The 20,905-nt window shown below is 44.6% G+C and overlaps 1 protein-coding gene across 1 annotated transcript in view; it reads left to right on the top strand.

Moving 5' to 3' along the window:
* The window catches only part of stab1 (stabilin 1), a 47,405-nt gene that overhangs the window by 13,311 nt on the left and 13,189 nt on the right, over nt 1-20,905 (top strand). The window contains exons 24-55 of the mRNA XM_061218922.1: nt 50-143; nt 1,551-1,709; nt 3,974-4,066; nt 4,322-4,414; nt 4,616-4,663; nt 4,781-4,908; nt 5,003-5,114; nt 5,347-5,424; nt 5,776-5,877; nt 7,098-7,202; nt 7,501-7,635; nt 7,795-7,923; nt 8,386-8,439; nt 9,781-9,894; nt 10,262-10,457; nt 10,877-10,972; nt 11,304-11,349; nt 11,677-11,753; nt 12,068-12,193; nt 12,722-12,795; nt 12,900-12,971; nt 16,201-16,320; nt 16,411-16,458; nt 16,563-16,643; nt 17,475-17,621; nt 17,855-17,989; nt 18,124-18,183; nt 18,674-18,850; nt 19,317-19,403; nt 20,151-20,297; nt 20,400-20,456; nt 20,568-20,754. Of these exons, the coding sequence (XP_061074906.1) occupies nt 50-143; nt 1,551-1,709; nt 3,974-4,066; nt 4,322-4,414; nt 4,616-4,663; nt 4,781-4,908; nt 5,003-5,114; nt 5,347-5,424; nt 5,776-5,877; nt 7,098-7,202; nt 7,501-7,635; nt 7,795-7,923; nt 8,386-8,439; nt 9,781-9,894; nt 10,262-10,457; nt 10,877-10,972; nt 11,304-11,349; nt 11,677-11,753; nt 12,068-12,193; nt 12,722-12,795; nt 12,900-12,971; nt 16,201-16,320; nt 16,411-16,458; nt 16,563-16,643; nt 17,475-17,621; nt 17,855-17,989; nt 18,124-18,183; nt 18,674-18,850; nt 19,317-19,403; nt 20,151-20,297; nt 20,400-20,456; nt 20,568-20,754 (3,377 nt within the window). The remainder of the gene's footprint in view (nt 1-49; nt 144-1,550; nt 1,710-3,973; nt 4,067-4,321; nt 4,415-4,615; nt 4,664-4,780; nt 4,909-5,002; nt 5,115-5,346; nt 5,425-5,775; nt 5,878-7,097; nt 7,203-7,500; nt 7,636-7,794; nt 7,924-8,385; nt 8,440-9,780; nt 9,895-10,261; nt 10,458-10,876; nt 10,973-11,303; nt 11,350-11,676; nt 11,754-12,067; nt 12,194-12,721; nt 12,796-12,899; nt 12,972-16,200; nt 16,321-16,410; nt 16,459-16,562; nt 16,644-17,474; nt 17,622-17,854; nt 17,990-18,123; nt 18,184-18,673; nt 18,851-19,316; nt 19,404-20,150; nt 20,298-20,399; nt 20,457-20,567; nt 20,755-20,905) is intronic.

Below are 20,905 nucleotides of genomic sequence, written 5' to 3'. Positions count from 1 at the left end.
CATTCTTGGGGGAACTTTGATTGACAGATGTCTCGTCTGTGTGTGGCAGGTGTGTGTGCCTGTCCGGGTACGAGGGGGATGGGCACTCCTGCACCGCGGTCAACCCCTGCCTGGGTCCCAGCCGGGGCGGCTGCCACGCCCTGGTACGCCCGGCGGCCGGTGGAGGCGCTGACTCCACACCTCCACACACATCCTCCCGCTCTGTATTTCTCCCTTCTGTTTCTCCACCCTTTTCCGCTTAACCGTACGGACGTTCACCGAGGACCGGGGTTCGATTCCCGGCCCCGCCGAGGCCGAGGTCGGCCGGCGTGAGTGGCGCGCCGCTCGGGGGGAGGGGCTAGCACAGGGGTCACCAACCTTTTTACATTTTAGATGCAGCTCACTAGTGAGTTGTGCTATTTTTAGAACAGGCCTGCGGGCGACTCATGTGGTCCTTGGGGGCGACCTGGTGCCCGCGGGCACCGTGTTGGTGACCCCTGCTCTAGAGTGTACAGACGGGCCCTGAGACGGGCCCTGAGACGGGCCCTGAGGCTCTGAGACGGGCCCTGAGACGGGCCCTGAGACGGGCCCTGAGACGGGCCCTGAGACGGACCCTGAGACGGGCCCTGAGACGGGCCCTGAGACGGGCTCTGAGACGGGCCCTGAGACGGGCCCTGAGACGGGCCCTGAGACGGGCCCTGAGACGGGCCCTGAGACGGGCTCTGAGACGGGCCCTGAGACGGGCCCTGAGACGGGCCCTGAGACGGGCCCTGAGACGGACCCTGAGACGGGCCCTGAGACTCTGAGACGGGCCCTGAGATGGGCCCTGAGACGGGCTCTGAGACGGGACGGCTTGAAGAAGGCGTGCCGTTCTCAGGATCGCTAGATCCATCTGGGCCGCCAAGGGAACGGGCTCCTGAGTGGTGTCTCCCCGGCTAACACTAATTGGACCTTGGAATTGCAACTGGCTACCAAATCGGGAGAAAAAAGGGGGGGAAAAATAATAACGGTACACAAATTTACATGCAGCGTTGAAGGAACGGCACCAGAGCACCGTCTATTCGTTTGTCTGTGCACTTCTCGGACACCACTGCTGTCTGTTCTGGCCCCACGGCGGTGGAATGACCTTCCTGTGGGCGTCAGAGCAGCAGAGTCTCTGACCACTTTCAAACGCAGACTGAAGACTCCTCTCTTCAGGCTGCACCTTTCCCTCCCTACCTCACTACCATGATTAGCCTTGTGTACGCCATAGATTATAATGGCACGTATGTATAGCTATGTGTATGCCATAGACTATAATAGCACTTACGTAGTTATTGTTGTACTCGGGGTGTTCTAGCTGCCAACCATGGTATGCTAGTTGGTAAGCTGATGTACTCTTCAAGGGGTTCAAGTTGCATCTATGTGATCATGCTCGGACTTTACTGTACGTTCCTCTAGGGTCCTCATCGCACGTGTACCCGGGTTTGATTTGCACTTGTACGTCGATCTGGATTAGGGCTGAATGACTGTACTGTAAACGCAATGCAATGTAATGTGATGTAATGGATTGCCCTGCGTTGTCTCCCCAGGCTGAGTGTGTGTACGTCGGCCCGGCTAATGTGTCCTGTGTCTGCAATAAAGGCTGGACTGGAGACGGGCTGGTGTGTGCTGAGATAGACAACTGTCTCCTAGAGACCCGCGGTGGCTGCCATAGCAACGCCACCTGCACATTTATAGGACCTGGACAGGTGCGTGAATGTGTTTTACAGTCCTCATAACTCTTGGAAGGCTGGAATGTGTCTGGTGTCATTCCATCCTCACTGTACATGTTTTAAAAAAAAGAAAAGAAAAAGAAAAACATAGTCATTCAGAATTTACACGTTCAAAGTCACTTTGATCACATTTTTTCCCCCATTGTGATAGTTGATGTGAACATTAACTGAAGCTCCTGACCTGTATCTGCATGATTACACTGTTACCACGCATTTGGCCGATTAGATAATTGCATGAATAAGTAGGTGTAATAAAGTCATTTCCTAATAAAGTGCTCGGTGAGTGTATATACAGTCGTATGAAAAAGTTTGGGCACCCCTGACAATTTCCATTATTTTCATTTATAAATCATTGGGTGTTTGGATCTGCAACTTCATTTTGATCTATCAAATAACTGATGGACACCGTAATATTTCAGTAGTGAAATGAGGTTTATTGGATTAACAGAAAATGTGCAATATGCATCAAAACAAAATTAGACAGGTGCGTAAATTTGGGCACCCCAACAGAAAAATCACATCAATCTTTAGTAGAGCCTCCTTTTGCAAAAATAACAGCCTCTAGACACTTCCTATAGCCTCTAATGAGTGTCTGGATCCTGGATGAAGGTATTTTGGGCCATTCCTCCTTACAGAACATCTCTGGTTCAGTTAGGTGTGATGGTTGCCGAGGATGGACAGCCCGCTTCAAATCATCCCACAGTTTTTCAATGATATTCAAGTCTGGGGACTGGGATGGCCATTCCAGAACATTGTACTTGTTCCTCGGCATGAATGCCTGAGTAGATTTTGAGCAGTGTTTTGGGTCGTTGTCTTGTTGAAATATCCAGCCCCGGCGTAACTTCAACTTTGTGACAGATTCTTGAATATTATTCTCAAGAATCCGCTGATATTGAGTGGAATCCATGCGACCCTCAACTTTAACAAGATTCCCAGTACCGGCACTGGCCACACAGCCCCACAGCATGATGGAACCTCCACCAAATTTTACTGTGGGTAGCAAGTGTTTTTCTTGGAATGCTGTGTTCTATCGCCGCCATGCATAACGCCCCTTGTTATGACCAAATAACTCAATCTTTGTTTCATCAGTCCACAGCACCTTATTCCAAAATGAAGCTGGTTTGTGCAAATGTGCTTTTGCATACCTCAAGCAACTGTTTGTGGCATGTGTGCAGAAAAGGCTTCTTCCGCATCACTCTCCCGTACAGCTTTTCCTTGTGCAAAGTGCGCTGTATTGTTGAACGATGCACAGTGACACCATCTGCAGCAAGATGACCTTGTAGGTCTTTGGAGGTGGTCTGTGGGTTGTATTTGACCAGTCTCACCATCCTTCGCCTTTGCCTCTCCGATATTCTTCCTGGCCTGCCACTTCTGGCCTTAACAAGAACTGTGCCTGTGGCCTTCCATTTCCTCACTATGTTCCTCACAGTGGAAACTGACAGCTGAAATCTCTGAGATAGCTTTTTGTAGCCTTCCCCTAAACCATAATGCTGAACAATCTTTGTTTTCAGGTCATTTGAGAGTTGTTTTGAGGCCCCCATGTTGCCACTCTTCAGAGGAGAGTCAAAGGGAAGAACAACTTGCAATTGGCCACCTTAAATACCTTTTCTCATGATTGGATGCACCTGTCTATGAAGTTCTAGGCTTAATGAGCTCATCAAACAAATTTTGTGTTCCAATTAATCAGTGTTAAGTATAAATCACCCAATGATTTATAAATTAAAATAATGGAAATTGTCAGGGGTGCCCAAACGTTGTCATACGACTGTATACGCTGCTGATTATAGCTCGTTAGCTGTAGCTGCACCGTTCACTCGTTAGCAACCTCAGAGTAACACCCAGCTTAATGACTTGGCTGGTTCCTGCTGCAAGTCCTGAGGCATTTGCTTCCTTTATTGCACCGTACAAAATGGCATTAACTCCCTTGTACGGCTGTCTTCGCCATGACCATGCTCTCCTTCAAAACACGCACACAACGGACGCAAATCTCCACTCACCCTCTCACCAATCCCAGCGGCCTCACATACACACACAGACCAATCACCAGATCCCCACTCTGTTTTCATTCCAAAAACATTTCAAAGGCGGAGAAACATCAAGAAGAAAATCAAAAATCCGACAATGACAAGTCCTGTTTCCAGTGTTGCGTAGTCTTGAACGTTGGCTGCAACACTACATCTCTGGTGTAGACAGTCCATGTTATGGATCAATAAACGTGATTTCTTCTCTCCGTTCTCCAGAATGAGTGCATGTGTAAGCCCGGGTATATGGGAGATGGCCAAATGTGTGACAGGATCAACCCTTGCAGGGCGAACGGAGGCTGCCATAGAATGGTTTGTTAAAAAAATAAAATCCTAATACAAACAACGCAATACGTTTAATTGTCATTGTAAGGAATGTTCCAAGAATGCGACGTATTGACATGTATTTTACTAGTTAAGGATTTGTTGCTTTAACTTGTGGAAGGACCATTGCACTTGCAAGTCGCTTTGGATTAAAAGTGTCTGCCAAATGACTAAAGTGTAAATGTAAATGTGATTGAAATTTGACATTTTAGTGTTGTGTCCTGTTGCGTTTGCCCTCGTTAGGCCAGGTGTGAAGTGGTGGGGGACGGGCGTGTCTGCACGTGCCCCGAGGGTTTTGCGGGCGATGGGCTCCTCTGCTATGGCACCCTAATGGAGGTGAAGACCCTGTCAGCGCACACCTCACAAACCTGCGCCGGAAACATCTCGCCTCAATTCTCTGACCTTCCGTATTACATTTTGGTTTAGTTTATCGTGTAAAACCGTGTCGTTCCTTTCCTCGTTACACTGAACTGTGTCCACTCGGGCCGAGTGTTGTGTTGTGAGTCACGTGAATAATGTCTGATGTGTTTTCTTCAGGAACTGGACGGCAACTGGGACTATTACACCTTTAACGCCATGCTGCAGGTTACCGTCTCTTTTTATTTGTGTGTGCGTTATGTTAAAAATACAGTACAAGGAAAAAAAAAAAAAGAGAGAAAATACTTTGTCATAGAATGTGTTTTCTTCTGTCCGTTTAAGTAGAAACTCCCCTCTTTGGGCCTCAGAGAGAATATAACGGCGCTGGTGCCTGTCGGAAGAGCTCTACAAAAGTTTAAATTAAATGAAATTGATTTCTGGAAGAATCCATACGTGCTGCCGCACCTATTAAAGTGAGTCAGAATCGATAAAATAAACACGTTTTCTTCTCGAATCTGCCCTGTAGTTTTGCCGTTTGGCTGAGCCTTAGGATGTGTATATTTCCAGAGCACACTTTTTGGTTGGTATATTCACCTTGGAGGACCTGAAGCAGCATTTCAACGAAGAATTGGTGACGCTCAACCCGGGGACCAAATGGGAAATAAAGAACAATAGCGGGGTAAGGAGACGAGGTGTTATTTTGGGTTTCAGGTTCATTTAATACGGACGTTGTTGTGTTCACTCAGTCTTTCCCACCCTCCCCAATGGCAGTTTCTACAGTTGTAACTTCAAAATGTCTGCGCCTAAGCTTTCACAAATCCAACAGTTGTTCCAAAAAAGAAGAGTGGCAGGATGGGCCTCTTCAGAGCTTAATTTATCTAATCTTTAATGTCATGTGCCTCCCCCCTCAGGAGGTCATGATCCAGAATGCTACAATCATCACTCCAGACATTCCCGTGGTGAACGGTTATATCCACATCATCAATCAGGTAATGCTCCACCCTGTTAGCAACACTGCTATTGCCTACATTTAAATATATATATATATATATATACATTTTATTCATATAATTGTATTTTAACTGTAATGGAGATGCCCCAAGTTACTCTCACACTCTCCCATGCACTTACTCTGGATAAATGTAATGATAGATCCAATTTATTTACAAGGTACAGTTGGGTCTGCTGTGTAGTGTATTTAATGCACGCTGAACGAAGGTGTGATATTTCCGGGTTTATTTAATACACGCCGAATGAAGGTGTGATATTTTCGGGTTTTATTTAACGCACGCCGAATGAAGGTGTGATATTATCTTGTGATTTATTTTATTTTGTTCCAGGTTCTGAAGCCACCTCTCTCGGACATCCCTCCTCTCCCGCCGACTCTGATGGAGTTCCTGAACGGCACCTCTGCTTTCAGCCTCTTCCGACGCGCCGCTCTGGTGGGTATTCCAGTCTTCACGTGACCCACATCACTTACTTACCCTCCGTTACTCACCATTTACCATTTATTTATTCATTTAAAGGTACAATAGGTAAGGTCTTTGCGCTAAGATATTGTTACGAGACCGTTGTAAATCCCTTTCCTATCATTGAAAAAGGTTCGCTGACATGTTGACTCACCCTCTGCCTGGGTTTATAGTCCTTAAATTCTGGTTTCAGAATGTACAGCGCATTCACAGAGAAGGGGGAGGGATAAACAGTGTTGTTGTTTGAAGGTGTTTGTTGCTCTTGAAGAATTGCAGCAACAAGTCCGAAATTAAGTCCGAAATGACGTATTATGTATTTTTTCCATAAAGATTTATTTTTCACTGAGATTTTCATTGTGATATGCCAGATTAAAGGAATTGTATCTGCACATATTACAATGAAAAGGAGAAGGAAAAGCCACACAAAGCTAGTCCCCTTCTGACTCTTGTCTGTGCAGAGCTCAGCTTGGATCTCGGTGGGAAAAGAAGCGATGGCCTTGATCGCTTGTCAGACCTGTTAATGGAGCTTGCGGCACGGCTTGTGAATATGATTGGGCACTCTGAACAAGGAGAATATGATTGGGCACTCTGAACAAGGAGAATATGATTGGGCACTCTGAACAGGGAGAATATGATTGGGCGCTCTGAACAAGGAGAATATGATTGGGCGCTCTGAACAAGGAGAATATGATTGGGCGCTCTGAACAGGGAGAATATGATTCGGCACTCTGAACATGGAGAATATGATTGGGCACTCTGAACAGGGAGAATATGATTGGGCGCTCTGAACAAGGAGAATATGATTGGGCACTCTGAACATGGAGAATATGATTGGGCACTCTGAACAGGGAGGATATGATTGGGCACTCTGAACATGGAGAATATGATTGGGCACTCTGAACATGGAGAATATGATTGGGCACTCTGAACATGGAGAATATGATTGGGAGCTCTGAACATATTTATGTTATGTATAAACACTACTGTAATTTCTACACGGTGAAACCAAAATGCCATTTATTAAAATCTGACAATGTTGCCATTCCTACAGCATTTTGCAAATGGTGGTTCAGTTTGTTGAGATTTTTGGTTTAAATTGTTCCCTCGTCCTTCTGTTGCTCTAGCTGGCACTGTGAGCACATTCTCCATGTGGAAATACTGGCGACATAATGACTTGTTTTTTCCCCCGATAGGCTTATAACCTGACCGGCAACATCTACAATAAAGATTATACTGTTCTCTTGCCAACTGACGAGGCCATCAAGGAGCATTTGCAAGCAACAAATTCTACAGAACTGGTAAATTCTCATTTGAAATAAGTGGCAACATTAACCTTTGTGAATCATTTTGGGCAAATTGAATACTTCACCACATGTTTAATTAGGAGGAGAGACCTACTATAGGCAACATGAATGTCACTTTTGTATTGCAGGCGATTAAATCTGCAATTTTCTTGACATTGATTTTTCTAGTTCTTTCTGTTGTGATATATATTTTATTCATACCATTTTATTTTAACTGTAATGGAGATGCCCCAAGTTACTCTCACACTCTCCCATGCACTTACTCTGGATAAATGTAATGATCTCCTGGCAGGGTGAAGAGCTATTCAAATATCACATAATCATCGATGAGCGTGTCTTTCCAGACCATTTCGACCATGGTATGGTGAAAAACACATTGCTTGGATCTTCCTTCCAGATTTTTTTTCACTTTAACCATGAAAATAAGGTACAGTATTATTCTGAGAAAAAAAAAAAAAAAAAAGTTGTTTCAAATAATCAATTTCAAACACTACAGTCTGGGGTTTGATGTCAGAAAATGTATGGATTCCAAAGGCCTGGCAAATGTTGAAGTCGATGTGAAATGGTTGTTATTTGTCATTTCCAGACGCTGGCCAACGAAGTTATTCTGAGCGGAAATTTCAGTGAAACCTTTAAAGGGGTTGTGATCCGCATTCCACGCGTTTTAGAACTGCACAAAAATCGTTGCAACACAGAAATAATGTTAAGAGCTGCGGTAAGCTCCTGTTTATTTCTTTGTTATTAATTTAAAATTTTGTTTATTGTTTATTAAAAGGATCCCCATTAGCTTGTGCTATTTGTATTGCGCAAATTCCATAGCATTTATTTTGTTAAGTTCATTGTAAAAGTTTGCACTTTGTGATGGTTTGTGAGTGCATGTTATGTTTGCTGGTGCACTAGCTGCTGCCAAAAGAAAGATCACTGTTTATCACCGTGGTAACCTCTTCCGATTGCACCTTTATCCTGAATCCCTCTGTTTATTTTTCATTTTTCAATCTGCTGTTGTAGTAATGATACAGTGAAATGTGCCTGCTCTTCCTTGCCTGTGGTAATGCCCTGTTGTTATATAACACTTCCTTCATACTCAAGATTACTAGGGCATCTATGAACTTCCTGTCATGTGAATGTAATCAGATCATTGGTTAGTGTGTCAACTGTAATATTGTGTGTATTTCAGGGGTATTGTACTGGCTGTGATTCAAAGCCAAGATGTCCCTACAGACATCAATCCGTAAGATAATCTTAAAACTTTTTACCGTTGTTTGTAATGTTTGTGTTCTTGACCTACAGTCCCCTCCAAAAGTATTGGAACAGCGAGGCCAATTCCTTTGTTTTTGCTGGATGTTTTTGCTAGATGTGTTAGACTACTTGGAACATAGTGGCACCTTTGGTATCAGACCACCAAATTTTTTGGGTGAGCAAAAGTATTGAAACAGAGAGTATTTAAATAAATCAAAGTAAATAAAACGTAATATTTGGTAGCGTATCCGTTGCTTGCAATAACTACATCAAGCCTGCAACCCGTTGACATCACCAAACTCTTGCATTCTTATTTTTTGCAGACAGAATGTTTTTGTAGACTGAATTCTGAATTCATCCTGCTCCATCATCAATAATGATTAGTGAGCCTACCCCAGAAGCAGCCATGCAAGTCCAAGTCATGATACTTTGTATGTTTTGCATTAGAGAGATGTTCTGTCTCTCTTCTGGCCTTTCCATCACTTTGGTAGAGGTTAACCTTGGTCTCAGCCGTCCATAAAACTTTGTTCCAGAACTTTTGTGGCTCATCTCTGTACTTCTTTGCAAATTGGAATCTCGCCTTCTGATTCTTACTACTGATGAGTGGTTTGCATCTTGTGGTATAGCCTCTATATTGCTGCTCTCTAAGTCTTCTTCTTCGGACAGTTGGTTGAGATCAGAATCAGAATCGGAATCGCTTTATTCGCCAAGTAGTTTTCACATACAAGGAATTTGCTGTGGTTTGTGGGTGCATACAGACAACATAAAGAATAATACTAAAATAGAAACATAGATATAAAATAAAGTGGAATGTAAATATAAATACAAAATGAAAATAAATATTTATAATGCAGGATGATTCTGAAGCGGGGTATGTGAAATATTATTAAAGTGCAAAATCTAAAGTCTATGGGGGGCGGGATAAGATACCTGCACCCCTGCCCTGTGGAGATTGTTTGTGATGTCACTGACTGCCCTGTGGAGATTGTTTGTGATGTCACTGACTGCCCTGTGGAGATTGTTTGTGATGTCACTGACTGCCCTGTGGAGATTGTTTGTGATGTCACTGACTGATGTTTTGGGGTTTTCTTCACAGCTCTGACTATGTTTCTGTCATCAACTACTCAGTTGCCTTCGGTGTAGAGCGAAAACAGGGGCTGACCGTGCTGTTCCAATACTGTTTGAGGGGACTGTGTATCCACTCTTATCACATTTTACATATCAAGTTTGCATTTTTGTTTACAATAAGGTATTTGAATAATCTATATATGCTAAATGCATAAATCATTTTAATCACCTGTAGACCATGTTAATCGTTCTTCTTCATCTTTAGGTTCTGGCTGAATTTCCTGCAAATATGAAATCAAATTGCAAGCACAGGAAGCGCGTTAGAATGAGGAGGAGAACAATGCCTGGCTGTGTCATAGAGTGTTTCCGGTATACAGAAGTAAATGCGCTCTTATTATATTCCTTATGAAAATGTCTCATTAATGCTCTCATCGTACTAATACCGATGCTTAGAAACATCACACGTCATGCACCGATAGTTTAATTCATTCTCTCACTTCTGCCAATCTGCTGTGTTTCTCAAATGGGAGCTTCTTTACATGCTTAAAAAGTAATTTTTCAGTGTATATAAATTACAGATTTTATAAATGTTATTATTGTTTAAAGATGAAAATGGTGGCTGCACTGAAGCAGAGGGACTGAATGGTGTGGATTGTGACTCAATCGATTTCGTTCATGATTGTGTTTCATGAACGAAATGATGCCCGTTTTATTTAAATCAACGTGTACTCCTTTTGTTTATGAAGGCCCATAACTGTTGCCCGGGTTACTTTGGGCATTCCTGCTTTAAATGCCCGGGGAAGATTGACAACTGGTGCTCCAACAACGGGAAGTGCCAGGATGGAGTTCTGGGGACCGGAGAGTGCCTGTGCAACGAGGGCTTCCACGGCACGGCGTGCGAAGACTGCGAGCCCGGGAAATACGGCAAGGACTGCAAGTCAGGTACCTGAATGCCGATCCGTGTGCACACCTGAACCCTGAATACCGATCCGTATGCACACCTGAACCCTGTATACCGATCCGTATGCACACCTGAACCCTGTATACCAATCCGTATGCACACCTGAACCCTGTATACCAATCCGTATGCACACCTGAACCCTGAATACCAATCCGTATGCGCACCTGAACCCTGAATACCAATCCGTATGCACACCTGAACCCTGAATACCAATCCGTATGCACACCTGAACCCTGAATACCAATCCGTATGCGCACCTGAACCCTGAATACCAATCCGTATGCACACCTGAACCCTGAATACCAATCCGTATGCACACCTGAACTGAGACGGAGCTCTTTCTTTTTTATAATCTATGAGGTTTAAGGGATTGTGGTTTGTCTGTTTTTGTTTTTGTTAGTGTGCAACTGCGAGCATGGGATGTGCATGGAGGGTATAGAGGGCAGCGGAAAATGCCTCTGCTACAAGGGCTGGAGGGGAAGCCGGTGCTCTGAGCGTAAGTACTGTGCAATGTGTGCTATCAACAACAACAACAACAACAACAAACTGATGCTTCTTTTAATCCAAAACGATTTACAGTTGATTAGACTACACGGGGGCCAATCCTCCCCTGGAGCAATGTTGGGGTTATGTGCCTTACTCAAGGGCCCAACAGCTGCACTGATCTTATAGTGGCTACACCGCACACGTGATCATAATTTTGCCTTTATTGTACGCCCGTGGAAATGTTCTGTTAAACCGTCACCTTCCGAATCGTCCTTTCGGAACGATTTTGTACGGCTTTTGAAAATTTGGCGAAAAACGGTTCTGTTCTGTTCTTTTTGCAGAGATCGTCATGGATGCCTGTGGGGGTGTCTGTGACCTGAATGCGAAGTAAGTGATGACAAATGAGACAAACAGCACCTCTGGAGGACGTGATGAGAACAAAGGAAGATTCACAGCTCAGAACACTCATGCGATTCAGAACATCACGTGCATTTTGGTGTTTGAAGATGTACACTTGTGCCTCTATGGCCTCTCTCTGACAGTTTCATTTACAGGGCAAATCAGCTGTGTAATAATCAGCTGCGTGATAATCAGCTGCGTGATAATCAGCTGCGTGATAATCAGCTGCGTGATAATCAGCTGCATAATTAACAGATGCTTGATAATCAGCTGCCTAATAATCAGCTAACAATAATCATTAACTTTCTCTTTCAGCTGCCTCAGTGCCCAGGGGACGCCGCCTACCTGCGTCTGTATTGCTGGCTACAAAGGGACCGGCACCGCTTGCAAAGGTGAGCAGCCGTAACTGTGTCTCAACCTGTTTACATGTCTGAACATTTCGAAAAGGGTTTTCTGAAGGTAATGTGAAGGTTTTATTCATTTGAATATACAGTATTCACTGACTTAAGCTATGCATGTTATGTACCTACAGATAATTATTACAACATTTGAAATGCTTCGTTTAGAACTGATTTAATATTAGCTTATTGCTTTAATACGGGTTTAATACTAAGAGGGTCTGGTTTGACAAGCATACTGTCTATATTTTTTCCTGTCTCAAATATGTAAAAAATGTATAGAAAATGGTTAACGTGTTCTCTTTCAGAGATTAATCCTTGTGACAGTGATAATGGCCACTGCTCAAAGAACGCCAATTGCACAAAGACACACCCCGGCGAAAGGATCTGCACCTGTCGTGAAGGTTTCAGTGGAGACGGCGTGGTGTGTGAGGGTAAGCTTTTGGTCAATCCGGGTGAAGGTTTCACTGGAGATGACATTGTGTGTGTGTGTGTGGGGGTAAGTTTCAGGTCAATGGGGGTGAAGGTTTCACTGGAGATGACGTTGTGTGTGTGTGTTTGGGTAAGGTTCAGGTCAATGGGGTGAAGGTTTCACTGGAGATGACATTGTGTGTGTGTGGGGGTAAGCTTCAGGTCAATGGGGGTGAAGATTTCACTGGAGATGACGTTGTGTGTGTGGGTAAGGTTCAGATCAATGGGGGTGAAGGTTTCACTGGAGATGACGTTGTGTGTGTGTGTGTGTGGGTAAGGTTCAGGTCAATGGGGTGAAGGTTTCACTGTGTGTGTAAGGTTCAGGTCATTGGGGGTCTCGGCGGGGCAGATGAACTGCCATGGGTGGCCTGGGGCAGTGGGGTGCTTGGGGCATGGGACGTGTCTGGCTACACAGGTGGCTCTTAAGGTCGACTTTCTGTCCATGGATGACAAATTGACATCTGCTACAATATATTCCTCTGAACACTCAGAAATAGATGGCTGTTCTGTGAACAACGGATTTTGTGACAGCAATGCTGAGTGTGCCAGAACCGGCCCAAACCAGGTAAGAGACCACCACCCGTCATTTTCATTTTCCTCTGCGGATTGAGATTTGAACCTAAATGTGATCAGCAAACCAACTGTTCATGTGTATGCCGTACACGACAGGTCGCCTGTTCCTGCAATCCTGGGTATTCTGGAAACGGAAGAGCCTGCTATTCAGTGAATCCATGTAGGACGGTAAGCTGCTCAAGTCTGTGTTTTCCGTCGTTGGCTGCATATTTTGTATTTTGTTTATTTTACCTTAGGTAAGGCACATCAGTCAGAGATGCATTGATCTGGACACGCAGGGTAACACCCCTATTCTTTTGAGACTTCCGATATCTTCTCATCAGAATGATTCAGGGCATCAGATTAAAGAGAACTAACTTTCTTTTACGTATTATTTCAGTATTAGCATTTGTTTTGATTGGCTCTGGCAGTTTTTATTTACAGTGAAGGATATCTTAATTACTTATAGAGGTTTCTGATAACCAGCTGGCTTCACGGTGGCTAGTATAGGGGCTCTAACATTATCCTATTCACATTTGTTTTATATCATGTTTTATATCATGTTTTATATCATGTTTTCATCATTAAAAATGGCACTTTTATGGGGCTGGGGTCTCAGGCTGAATCCGCCATCGCTAATTTTTCAGTTATTTTACTAACAGACGTTAGAGCATGTGGTTATTTCTGTTACTTTCACCTTCCTGTCAGCTTTGACCAGTCTGGCCTTTCTCCTCTGATGTCTCTCATTAACTCTTTACAACCACCGCCCCCCTCACTGTGCCCTTCCCCCCCTCTAGGCCCATCCCTTCCTTTTCCACTTTCTCCCCCCTTACAGACTCTGATGTTTCTCAACTCCTGCTCTGCCACCGCCCTACAACCTGTGCCCTTGACCCTATCCCCTCTTCTCTTCTCCAAACTATCACACCTGACATTCTCCCATTTGTCACCTCCCTTGTCAACTCCTCCCTGTCTTCCGGCTGTTTTCCGGCATCCTCCAAGAGGGCCCACATCACTCCGCTGCTAAAAAAGCCTACCCTGGATCCCTCCATCATCCAGAACTACCGCCCGGTATCCCTTCTTCCTTTCCTTTCTAAAACTATAGAACGAGCCGCTTCTACTCAACTTTCTTCCTTCTTTTCTAACAACAACCTGCTAGACCCCCATCAGTCTGGCTTCAGATCGGGCCACTCGACAGAGACTGCGCTCCTCTCCGTCAGTGAGTCACTTCATGCCGCACGAGCAGCCTCCCTCTCCTCTGTCCTCATTCTTCTAGATCTCTCTGCTGCCTTCGACACTGTGGATCACTCCATCCTCCTGTCTGCCCTGTCAGCAACGGGCATCTGTGGCACAGCCCTGGACTGGATTGAGTCCTACCTCTCTGGTCGCTCCTTCCAGGTTGCCTGGGCTGGTTCGGTATCGACACCTCGGCCCCTCGCCACAGGAGTTCCCCAGGGCTCAGTCCTTGGCCCGCTTCTTTTTTCTCTCTACACTCGCTCCCTTGGCCCTGTGATCACTGCACATGGGCTATCCTACCACTGCTATGCGGACGATACCCAACTCTTCGTCTCGTTCCCGCCGTCTGATACGCAGGTTTCAGCCCGTATCTCTGCTTGCCTGAGGGACATCCAGAGCTGGATGGACAACCACCATCTAAAGCTCAACCCAGGTAAAACTGAAATGATATTCATCCCTGCTAATACCTCTCCCCATCTGGATCTCTCCATTTCCCTCGGGGATACCACACTCACGCAGTCACCCAGTGCAAGGAACCTCGGCGTGGTGATGGACAGCAGACTGTCCCTTTCCGAGAACATTGCGGCGGTGACCCGGTCTTGCAGGTTCTTCCTATACAACATACGGAGAATCCGCCCCTTTCTCACCCCCTACTCGACCCAGCTCCTGGTCCAAGCGATGGTTCTGTCCCGCCTGGACTACTGCAATTCCCTCTTGGCTGGCCTCCCAGCGTCTGCCATCAGACCCCTCCAACTCATCCAGAATGCAGCAGCTCGTCTGGTCTTCAACCTTCCCAAATACTCACACGTCACCCCCCTGCTTACTTCCCTCCACTGGCTGCCTGTCATGGCTCGCATCAAATTCAAAACATTGGTGCTAGCCTTCCAAGCAGTTAAAGGGTCTTCCCCAGCTTATCTGCAAAAAATCATCAGACCCTACACCCCTGCCAGACCTCTTCGTTCAGCCTCCACAGGCCGCTTGACACCTCCCCCTCTCAGAACCTCCACCTCACGCTCACGACTACTGTCTGTTCTGGCTCCACGGTGGTGGAACGAACTCCCCGTTGAGGTCAGAACTATAGAATCCCTCCCCACCTTCAAGCGCAAGCTGAAGACACACCTCTTCAAACAGCACCTCTCCCCATCCCTCCCTACCTCCCTGTGAACCTTAATTGTTGTCTCTGTGACTTGTGTATCAGTATTTTAGTTGGCTAGGTAAGCAGTGTTTGGATAGTTAACTTTGGTGACTTTTGCTCTGTTTGTTTGTTTGTTCAAAAAAAAAAAAAAAAAAAAAAAATGGCCCTTGTCCTCATCTTTGTTGTACAGGTAGCAGTTGAAATTGTACTTACCTCTAGGGTCTTTCAGCGAACTTATCCCTGGTTATGGGTATGCACTTTGTTGTACGTCGCTCTGGATAAGAGCGTCTGCCAAATGCCAATAATGTAATGTAATGTAACAAGGCGTTTCTGCCTGCAGAACTGCTGCTCACTGGATTTTTTTTTTTTTTGTTTGTTTGTTTTTTTGCACCATTCTTTGCAAACTCTAGAGAGTATGTCTGTGTGTGTATGTGTGAGTGAGAGTGTGAGATTAACATTACATTATTACATCACTGGCATTTGGCAGACACTCTTATCCAGAGCGACGTACAGTTGATTAGACTAAGCAGGAGACAACCCTCCCCCGGAGCAATGCAGGGTTAAGGGCCTTGCTCAAGGGCCCAACGGCTGTGCGGATCTTATTGTGGCTACACTGGAATTCAAACCACCAACCTTGCCTGTCCCAGCCATTTACCTTAACCATTATGCTACAAACTCTAGTGTGTGTGAAGATCCCAGGAGATCTGCAGTTTCTGAGATACTGAAACCACCCTGTCTGCCACCAACAATCATCCCACGGACAAAGTTACTTAGATCACATATTTTCCCCCATTCTGATGGTTGATGTGAATATATATGATTGTATGCATTGCACTGCTGCCACAGAATTAGATAAATGATTAGATAATAGCATGAATAAGTAGGTGTAATAAAGAGAAAATGTTTCTAATAAAGTGCTCAGTGAGTATGCTTTAGTGATTTCAGCTTGGATGAACCCCACCGTCAGCATTCAGCTTCAGAAGTTCCACATGGGGACGGTATGGCTGCTAGCACATATTTTCAGTCCTTCAATCTGGTTCTGTGTTCCAGGACAACGGTGGCTGCAGCTGGAATGCAAGATGTGAATATGTGGGTCCTGGGTTACGGAACTGTACTTGCAGATATAACTACATAGGAGATGGCATCACCTGCAGAGGAACTGTAAAAACTGTGAGCATCATCCTGAAAATCCTGAAAATCTGAGGAGATGACTTGCCTGCTTTCTCTTTTTATAATTTGCTTTAAAATTGGCTTTTCCAGGAGGTCCTACGCAATGCTGAGTCTTCGTGGTTCAACAGAAATTTGATGGTAAATAGAAACTAAAAATTTCATGTTTCAAGTTAATTGAAATAGGTGGACTATGTAAAATATGACTGAACTTTAATTATTAATGCAGTTTCAATCATTTTCAGGTTTCCAAAGTCATGGATCTGCTGACCAAGGGCCCGTTGACAGCTTTTGTCCCTCACACAAATTATACCACCAACTTTCCAGTATGTGTTCTGTTTCTATTTATTCTATGATATTGTATTTAGAAGTGGCTGTGAATCCATTGTCCTATTGCAATTTAAATGTAATGTCATTTGATATTTTGGTTATAGTTGTACAATTAATCATAAAATCATAAAAACTGCTTTGAGTACAGAAGACCCCTGTAAATATTAAATCTGTAATGCTTTTGTGTATTTGGTTGCTGCCACATTACCGGCTGATTTAAGTTCTATTTAAACTTTGAAATGTTGATAACATTGAAAGTGATGTCATAAAAATGTTTTTGGAAAAGCTGAATCATTTCTCTGTTAATTGTAATTATTGTTTACATCACTAGATATTTTTTTCATATGCTAGTCTGTCGGCAATTATTCAGATTATTCAGTTTTGGTGAATAATCAATCGGCAAACCATCTTCTTAACAGCGCCTTGCTATCTTTTGGTCTATTTTTTGTTTGAGTCATGCTCCTTCACACATTTTAGTTTTCAGCAATAATAGTAAGACATGCCTTTTTTATGATTTTGACAGAAAAATCTGTTTTATAATTTGACAGTGGCTCCATTTATAACTCACCTTTGTGGTAATCAGTGCTAATCAGGAGTTTGATAACGTATAAAATGTGCATACTACATCAGAGCTAATAAGGAGTTTGATCCGATATAAATGTGCATACTACATCAGAGCTAATAAGGAGTTTGATCCGATATAAATCTGCATACTACATCAGAGCTAATGAGGAGTTTGATCAGATATAAATGGTGGGTGGAGAGGGGGACCTCTGGGGGTGTCCTGGCTGTGTAGGCCCAGCTCTGATGGTCTTCTGTGTCCTCAGATGGAGCTCTGGAAGAACGCGAGCAGGGCAGGGGACTTGCTCAGGTACCACGTGGTGGGCTGCCAGCAGCTCCTTCTGTCAGACCTCCAGTCAGTGGGGAAAGTGGTCTCCCTCTCAGGACACGTGCTCCGCTTCTCCGTCAGAGAGGTAACTCCAGACGGGAGGCGTCCGGGTGTGAAATCCAATCGAATATCCAACGGTTCATCGAACAACTTGAATTGTGATTTCTTCTCATTATCTAGCTAGCACTTCGTGTGTATTTTACTCGTTATGGATGTGATGGACTCGTTATGGAACCTATGCACTTGTGAATCGCTTTGGATTAAAAGCGTCTGTCAAATGACTCAAAATGTAAATGTAAATTATCTGTCTGTTTTAAGGGCACTTTGTACATCAACGGGGATGCCAAGATAATTACCAGCGACTACGTAGCCTCAAATGGAGTCATACATTTCATTGATACGGTCCTCGTCCCGTACGATCTGAAGAACACAAGTGGGCCGGTAAATCCAACGGTATGTTTTTTTTTTTGTTCTGTACCACCTATCATGAAGACAGTCAAAAGTCAGTGTTTCTTCATGGATGAACTATCCATGGATAGGCGCAGATATGTTCTTATAACATTTAAACAATGCGTTTCCAATTTCAGTTAAATGTCACATCAGCGGCAGAGGCGTATGGATATACCACGTTCAGCAGACTTCTCCAGGTCGGTATAGACGGGTTTTATTCAGTGTGGTATGTAAGGGATACCTTGCTTTCCGGTGCACGTATTGCAATGCGAATGTGCTGTGAGTTCAGTTGAAGTCCACAAGTAAAGAGATGCTATATGGTGAATGATGATAATAATAATTGTGTTATTTAGCTGACACCTTTATCCAAAGTGACATTCAGTTGACTTGACTAAGCAAGGGACAATCCTTCCTGGGGCAATGTGGGGTTTAGGGCCTTGCTCAAGGGCCCAGGAGTGGTGCAGATCTTATCGTGGGTAACCTTCCGGGTCGCAGTCATGTGCATTAGCCACTATGCTACCGGGCCCCACACACAAAGTGGATGTCTGTCTGATTAGTACATCACAGGCCCTGTTCAACATCCTTCAGTGTCTTCAAGAGCATACTTCCTGCCACTCTCTGAGGTGTGCAAGTGGCAGTGGGCTTTAGACGGATACAGCACTGATACGGCATTTTTCCTGTTGACAGTCCTCCAACCTGATGAGCATGGTGGAGAATTACCTGCACCATCCCTTCACCATGTTCTGGCCGACCAACGAGGTTTTCAGCTCTCTGTCCGAGGACAGGAAGCGGTGGTTGTACAGCGAAGATCACCGCGACAAGCTCGCAGCGTACCTTAAAGCGCACATCATCCGAGACGCTGAAGTGAGTGCCTCTATCAAAGACCATTTTATTTTTACCTTTATCTGCCAGGTAGGTTAACCGACAAATCAGTTATCTTTGGCAGTAATGACTGTGGGATGCAAAGTGGGTAGGGATTGCGAGGGACTGTGTAGCTAGTTTTGTGTGTGTGTGTGTGTGTGAGAGAGTGTGAGATTAACATTACATTATTACATTATTGGCATTTGGCAGACGCTCTTATCCAGAGCGACGTACAGTTGATTAGACTAAGCAGGAGACAATCCTCCCTTGGAGCAATGCAGGGTTAAGGGCCTTGCTCAAGGGCCCAACAGCTGTGTGGATCTTATTGTGGCTACACTGGGATTAGAACCACCAACCTTGCCTGTCCCAGTCATTTACCTTAACCACTACGCTACAGGCCGCCCACACATTAATTAAACCACTGAAATGTTAGAACAGATAAATCATGTTTTCGTCCTGGTAATTACAGATCCTGGCTGTGAATCTACCTCATCAAGACTCTGTCAGAACAATGCATGGCTCCTCTTTTTCCTTCGCCTGTGATAAAAACAGCATTGTAAGTATTCAACATTGTATGCATCTCCTCTGATCAATGGTTGTTATTGGTATCATCGTTTGTAAACTTCTGCAGATTGCAGGAGGCTTTATTCTGCTGTAGCATTGTACACTCACTGAGCACTTTAATAGGTAGACCTGTGCACCAGCATATTAATGCAAATATTTAATCGGCCGGTCATGTAGCGGCGACTAAATGCATAAAAGCATGCAGATGTGGTCAAGAGGTTCACCTGTTTCTCAGATCAAATGTCAGACTGGGGAAGAACTGTGATCTATGTGACTTTGACCGTGGAATGATGATTGTTGGTGCCAGACAGGGTGGTTTGAGTATCTCAGAAACTGCTTGATCTCCAGAGTTTTTCACGCATATTAGTCTCTAGAGTTTGCGGAGAATGGTGCGGGAAAACAAAAAACATCAAGTGAGCAGCAGTTCTGTTAATGAGAGAGGTCAGAGGAGAATGGCCAGTCAAAGCTGAAAGAACGCAAATAACTACACATTACAACAGGGGTCTGAACACACAATGTGTCAAACCTCTTAAGTGGACAGGCTACAGCACCAGAAGACCAATAGGTATAAAACATAAGTCTATTAAATACCTAATAAAGTGCTCACTGAGTGTATATTGTTTCCACTAACCTTTTTTTAGCATAATACATTTTTATCAATTTGATAGTTTTTATCAGTTTGTCTTTTTTTTTTTTATATTGTAGATCAATGTTTGCATTTTTATTTAATTTTTTTCAGGGGGATATTTTGGTTGACGATGGAAATGCTAGAATCGGTGAGCGCCACCTGCAGTTCAATGTGGGCATTGCGTATGGGATCGACCAGCTGCTGGAGCCGCCCGGCATTGGGGCGCGCTGTGACGCCTTTGCAGAGCAGAGGTCTATGGTGAGAATCTGGACCAGACCGCGTGCGTTTTTAAGCTAAACGACGGAGCGGAGCGTAAACCACTCGGCTGGTGTGTGACGTCGTTACGTCTCCTCTCCCCAGGGCAGGTGTGGAAGTTGCTTCGCGGCTCCTATGTGTTCGTTTGGATATAAAAACACGGTAACGTTCCCACGCAACTTATATCGTTGTTGAATTTATTTTGAATATATAAAAAAAAAACGAAAAAAAAAAAAAACAGTATTTGAAGTTTGTGCCGCTGTTTCTCGCCAGGACCAAACGACCTCCTGCACGTACGGCAGGCCCTCCCCGTTCTCTCCGTACAGGCGCTATGGCTTTTACTCCTCCATGTCCTATCGGAGGCAGTTCCGAGGCATGAGGCCCGGCTGCCAGCGCACGTGCATCAAAGTGGACTGGTCCCCCCGCTGCTGCGAGAACCACTACGGCCGAGACTGCCAGGGTGAGCATTTCAATCCCTATGAGATTCATTTCCCTGCCGTGGCAACTGCAGAAAAAACATTTAGAGGCTACTGACTTTGAGATTAATTTCCCTGCCATAGCAACTGTTTTAAGTCAGATAGAGGCTACTGACTTTGAGATTCATTTCCCTG

The sequence above is a fragment of the Conger conger genome, chromosome 14 (assembly GCF_963514075.1).
Source record: "Conger conger chromosome 14, fConCon1.1, whole genome shotgun sequence".
NCBI lineage: Eukaryota > Metazoa > Chordata > Actinopteri > Anguilliformes > Congridae > Conger > Conger conger.
The sequence above is the reverse complement of the archived record's forward strand: the minus strand, read 5'-3'. Positions and strand labels throughout refer to the sequence as shown.